Source organism: Mytilus edulis, chromosome 5, assembly GCF_963676685.1.
Source record: "Mytilus edulis chromosome 5, xbMytEdul2.2, whole genome shotgun sequence".
Classification (NCBI taxonomy): domain Eukaryota; kingdom Metazoa; phylum Mollusca; class Bivalvia; order Mytilida; family Mytilidae; genus Mytilus; species Mytilus edulis.
In genome coordinates, this window is record NC_092348.1 from 6,374,795 (window position 1) to 6,380,794 (window position 6,000).

The 6,000-nt window shown below is 31.2% G+C and overlaps 1 protein-coding gene across 1 annotated transcript in view; it reads left to right on the forward strand.

The window, feature by feature from the left end:
- The window catches only part of LOC139522677 (extracellular matrix-binding protein ebh-like), a 39,005-nt gene extending 33,668 nt beyond the window's left edge, over positions 1–5,337 (forward strand). Inside the window, exon 4 of the mRNA XM_071316144.1 lies at positions 498–5,337. Coding sequence (XP_071172245.1) covers positions 498–2,356 — 1,859 coding nt within the window. The 3' untranslated portion in view covers positions 2,357–5,337. The remainder of the gene's footprint in view (positions 1–497) is intronic.
- The last annotated feature ends 663 nt before the right edge of the window (positions 5,338–6,000 follow it).

Below are 6,000 nucleotides of genomic sequence, written 5' to 3' on the forward strand. Positions count from 1 at the left end.
ATTTTTTATGCCCCACCTACGATAGTAGAGGGGCATTATGTTTTCTGGTCTGTGCCTCCGTTCGTTCGTTCGATCGTTCGTTCGTTCGTCCGTCTGTGCGTCCCTTCGCTTCAGGTTAAAGTTTTTGGTCAAGGTAGTTTTTGAAGAAGTTGAAGTCCAATCAACTTGAAACTTAGTACACATATTCCCCATGATATGATCGTTCTAATTTTAATTCCAAATTAAAGGTTTAACCCCAATTTTCACGGTCCACTGAACATAGAAAATGATAGTGCGAAGTTCAGGTTAAAGTTTTTGGTCAAGGTAGTTTTTGATGAAGTTAAAGTTACATCAACTTGAAACTTAGTACACATGTTCCCTATGATATGATTTTTCTAATTTTAATTCCAAATTAAAGGTTTAACCCCAATTTTCACGGTCCACTGAACATAAAAAATGATAGTGCGAGTGGGGCATCCGTGTACTATGGACACATTCTTGTTATCTTATATTTTCAGGACCTGCCTCTAAAGATCTGATGATTTTAGAAGATAGTCATACAGATAGTACTCAGAAATCGTTGGTTCCTATGGAGCAAAGTGTTAACTTATTTTGTAGTACAGAGGATGTTACATTATCGTACCACGAGCCAGAGGTACAACATTTATTAAATGAACTGTCAGATGTAAAATCAGTTATGTTAAATTTGGTGAAGAGTAATTCTGATTTCTCTTTTGGTCAGTTCACATCCAGTGGTCAGTCTTCGTTCTTTGACTGTCAGATTGGCAGGCAAGTAACACAAAATTTCATTAGTGATACAGTTTACTCCAGTGAAGATGCACAGTTTAATGATTTAACACCTTGTTCTGAAAATGCTTCATTGATTTCCCAGAATTCACTTGCTATAGAGAACAATTCATCATCATCTTCATCTACTTTGTCATTTGATGATCCAAGTTTTAGAGCTTGCCTAACCAGTAGTAGCCAACAAGATAGTACTGGAATGCCATTTGATAATCCTAATTTTAGAGCTTGCCTAACCAATGTTAGCCAACAAAATTATACTGGAATGCCATTTGATAATCCAAGTTTTAGAGCTTGTTTAAACAATAGAAGCCAACAAGATAGTTTTGGAATGCCATTTGAGAATCCAAATTTTAGGGCTTGCCTAGCCAAAAGTAGCCAACAAGATAGAACTGGAATGCCATTTGAGAATCCAAGTTTTAGAGCTTGTCCAACCATTACTAGCCAACAAGACTATACTGGAATGCCATTTGATGATCCAAGTTTTAGAACTGGTCTTTCCACTCACCAAGCCAACAGTACTGGATTGTATTTTGATGATCCAAATGTAAGAGCATGCCTTACCGCTAACCAACCAAACAGTACTGGAATGTCATTTGATGATCCACATTTTAAAGCTTGTCTCACCAATAACCAACCAAACAGTCCTGGAATGTCATTTGATAATCCACATTTTAGAACATGCCTCACCAATGACACATGTTTTAGAGCTTGCAATACTAGTGAGGGGCAACTACAAAATGATGCCTTATCAGTTGTCGATCCAAACTTGAGAAGCTGCCAAACAAAGATTGGGCAACCAGATATTGACAAAACAACTGTAATTTCCAAGACTAATGGCTCTCCTACCAACAATGACATGTTAACTGATGCCTTCAGACTGCTTGAGGAGGAAGGATATTTTGAGAATGATCAAATTACATCTATAACTTCTGATATTGACTTATCGGAAATGGTAAACAACAAAGAATTTACCAATCTGACCAGAACTCCACTAGTTATAGAACAAAAGTCTTATCTGCCTGGAGTGCCAATTGAACAATATCCCTATTTAACTGGGAATCAAGTAGAGCAAAATCCTAACATGCCTGGCATTCCAGAGGAGCAATGCCCTAATCTACCTGGGATTTCAGAGGAGCAAAATCCTGGTATGCCTGGAATTCCATTGGAGCAATACCATAATCTTTCTAGCATTCCAGTGGAGAAAAGTCAAATTGATATCATCAATGGAAACACTGAGTCAGCTGAAAATTATTCGTTACTGGAATTATCTTCCGGCATTCCTATCAATGCACAGCCAAATATTCCCATGGCAAATTTTTCTGATCAACAGCAGCATTTTAATTTTGATTCTAACAATAACGCAGTGGGACAAAATGTACAGCATCAAATTGGACATAATTCTGATAAAGTACAGTGCCAAATTGAACAGAATGGCAATGTTCAGTGTCAAAATATAGAACAATTCAAAGCACAAGGTCAAAATGTATATGAAGATGAGCGAAGAAATGTGCAAGATGAATACTTGGCAATATCTCAGGAAATTGCACAAGAAGAAGGAATGGAGTTTTAAAATTCTTCTAATTGATATGAATGGTTATTGAATAAGTTATAACATATGACCACTTGTTATTGTGAATTTGTATTATAAGTGTACTTATGGGGCTAAGAATGTTTTTTTCCTTCTTGACTAAGAAGCTTGTTTCAGTCATTTAATCTAAATTTATTTTTGTTTCTAGCAAGACATTGTGTTCCTTAATTCTGACTTTCATGTCATAATCATTTGAAATACAGATTTTGGTTAAATTTTTTCTTGGGAGACATTTATAATGTTGTCAAAGCTTCATAAATTTTAAAGAAATTGATCATATGATTCTTCTTGATAAAAAGTTTTCAACTGTTGAGCAAAATTTGGAAAAAATATTGTTTTTTTTTTCTCATTTACTGATAGATAAACATATTTATTCTTGCAGCAAATATTTAGATTTTTAGTTTCAGTCTGTTACAGGTTTTAACATTATTTTAGACATAAAAATCTTTGGTCAAACCGTCAGGGAATTACCATGAAATTTGGAAGTTAATTTTAACCTTTGTTACAGTGAGTCAGTACTACAATATATCTATTTTTCTTGTTAGTCTAAAAGGTTGCTCAACTTCTTAATTTTACATGTTTGCACAAATCTATAGTTAAAAGTGCAATAGTAGTTTTATACCAAGAATATAAAAGCCTCATATTCATATTTGTTCAGCTAATCAAATATTGTATATATTCCAAATTTATATGTTAAATTAATCTTTGTGATGAAAAACTGGTTACAATTTATTATCTTAAAACTTTGTATGCTATGTTCTCTTATCTAATTTGTGCAGTAATCTTATAAACCTTTGTAAGGTTATATGAACAGTCATTTGACTTTATATGGACAGTCATTTGACTGTTTTTAGTTGGTACTGGTAATTCAGAAATTTTTGCATTGTTTTGATTTATCCAATAAATATGAAGTGAGGGGTATTACATTCAATAAACACTAATTTATCTATTCACATCCAGACAGCAAATTACAGTTATTTTCATTAACTGACGTAAAGAAAAAATAGAGAATAGAATTTATACATTCTTAAAATTTCTGAATTACTGGTATAAATGGAAAATTATGTCATATTTTTGTTAAGATTGTTGTTAAACATTCTTTTGGGGTTTCGTGAAACATTTTTAAAGAGTTTGTTTAGTTTGTTTGTTTGTGTATTTTGTAAATTTTATTTTTATATAAATGTTCAAATGTTTTGATATAGTCCACACACATGACGCACAATTATATAATATTATTTTCCAAGCTTTAAGTTTCTAACAGTAAAGAACCTCAAACATACACTTTCTTTTCTTTCTATTGCTTTTCTTTGTAAATACCTGTAATACCTTCTGTTTCTCCTCTTTATTAACTACTGAAGTCTTTTTGTATGCAACCATATTGGATAATGTTCTTATTATTGTGATATTGTCAGAAACTTATCTTTTTTTTTTGTGTTTAGTTATATTTAGGTTTTTCATAATATGTTTTAATTGTTGATAGTTCCAGAGTGAATTGTCAGTTGTATTTTTATTTTTTATTTGAAAGGAGACATAGGTATTACTTTTCAGAAACATGAACAAAAGGTGGAAATTATTTTCCTTGTTAACCTAGGCCATTGATATTTTATTAGTTGTAACCCTATGAACAATGTTCAAGAATTTTTTTTATGCCCCATCTAAGGGCATTATGTTTTTCAGTTTGTGTGCCTGCTCGTCCATCCCTTTGTTCATCCATCAATCTATCCCCACTTCTTGTTAAAGTTTTTGATGAAGTTGACGTCCAATCAACTTTAAACTTAAAACACATGTTCCCTATGATATGATCTTTCTAATTTTAATGGCTTTGAATCTTAAGCATAGTGTTCTTAAAAATAATTTCATGGAAAGTTTTAAAGTGAACCACTCATGATAAAGTCATTAATATTTGGTTTTTGGTTGTATTGGCTATTCATTTTTAGGAATATTATTTGGCACTGCTTCTTCAGTCATGGTTTATTAACTTAAAATATTTTGCAATGTTTTCATGTGAAAGTATTGTCATTTCATTTCAACATTTGCAATATTCTATCAAAATTACAGGCAAGTCATATCTGTCAACATATTATATTTCAGAGGAGGTGAGACATAAACTTTATATTATTTTTGTTTTACTATTTGTTAAATGAATTTTACACAGGATGTGCTATCTGTATTTTTATAAATATTTTTATTTTTATTTATCCAAGTCAAATATTGACTTTTAGTAGTTTATATACTTGTTATATTGTTAAGTGTTATATAATTTTAATTTTTGTAACCTTTTTCTATGTGCTTTATGATTAGGTAATTCATGTAATATTATACATGGGACATAACTCTGTATTTTCCATGTAACACATAATAAAGCTTTCGAAGATTGGCATTATAAATAATAATCATGTTTATTTAAATTGTTATCACTCAGGAATTTGGAAAATAGTAATCTTAATGAAAGAATATGATTAGTATAGAATTTAGAAAGATCATTTTCTGAACATATATTTTTATATTGAGTATTTTGATACTCAATTTTGTTAGCAAAGAAAAAATATTTTATAACAAATGTACAAATTTAGCAGGAAGATTTCTTTTTTTTCTTAAAATATAGTGAGAACTTTCCCCTGTTAAATGAGTGGATATTTATGTGCTTTCTTTTATTTATGGTAGAAGAAAATTACTATGAAAAGAAAACTAGTTTAAAAACTTAAAAGACAGAATACTATAGAAATATTATTATTTTAAATAGCAATATTTTTTATATTTTGAAATTTCAGTTAAAAACCTTCAAATTATTATAAACAAGATTGTTTTAGTGTAAAATGGCTAAGGCAGTGTATTTGGCTGCTACCAAAATCTACTTGTTTCTAGTCAGTAACTTTATTTTTTTTTTGTTAAGTATGTTTTAGTGTAAAAATTTAATTTTGTTTTTTTATGTTATTTTTTAATAAAACTTGTTTGTTTCTTTATCAAGTTTCATTTTATAAGCTTTCCGTACAGACATAGATTTATGAAAACATTAAAAGGATAACAAAAATAGCCAAAGAAAAGACCATGTGATCGACCATAAGATAAAACAGACTACCGGTTACAACAAACGGTCAAGGTACTGACCATAAGATAAAAACAAACTACTACTTACAACAAACGGTCAAGGTACTCACCATAAGATAAAAACAGACTACTGGTTACAACAAACGGTCAAGGTACTGACCATAAGATAAAAAACAGACTACTGGTTACAACAAACGGTCAAGGTACTGACCATAAGATAAAAAACAGACTACTGGTTACAACAAACGGTCAAGGTACTGACCATAAGATAAAAAACAGACTACTGGTTACAACAAACGGTCAAGGTACTGACCATAAGATAAAAAACAGACTACTGGTTACAACAAACGGTCAAGGTACTGACCATAAGATAAAAAACAGACTACTGGTTACAACAAACGGTCAAGGTACTGACCATAAGATACAACAAACGGTCAAGGTACTGACCATAAGATAAAAAACAGACTACTGGTTACAACAAACGGTCAAGGTACTGACCATAAGATACAACAAACGGTCAAGGTACTGACCATAAGATAAAAAACAGACTACTGGTTACAACAAACGGTCAAGGTACT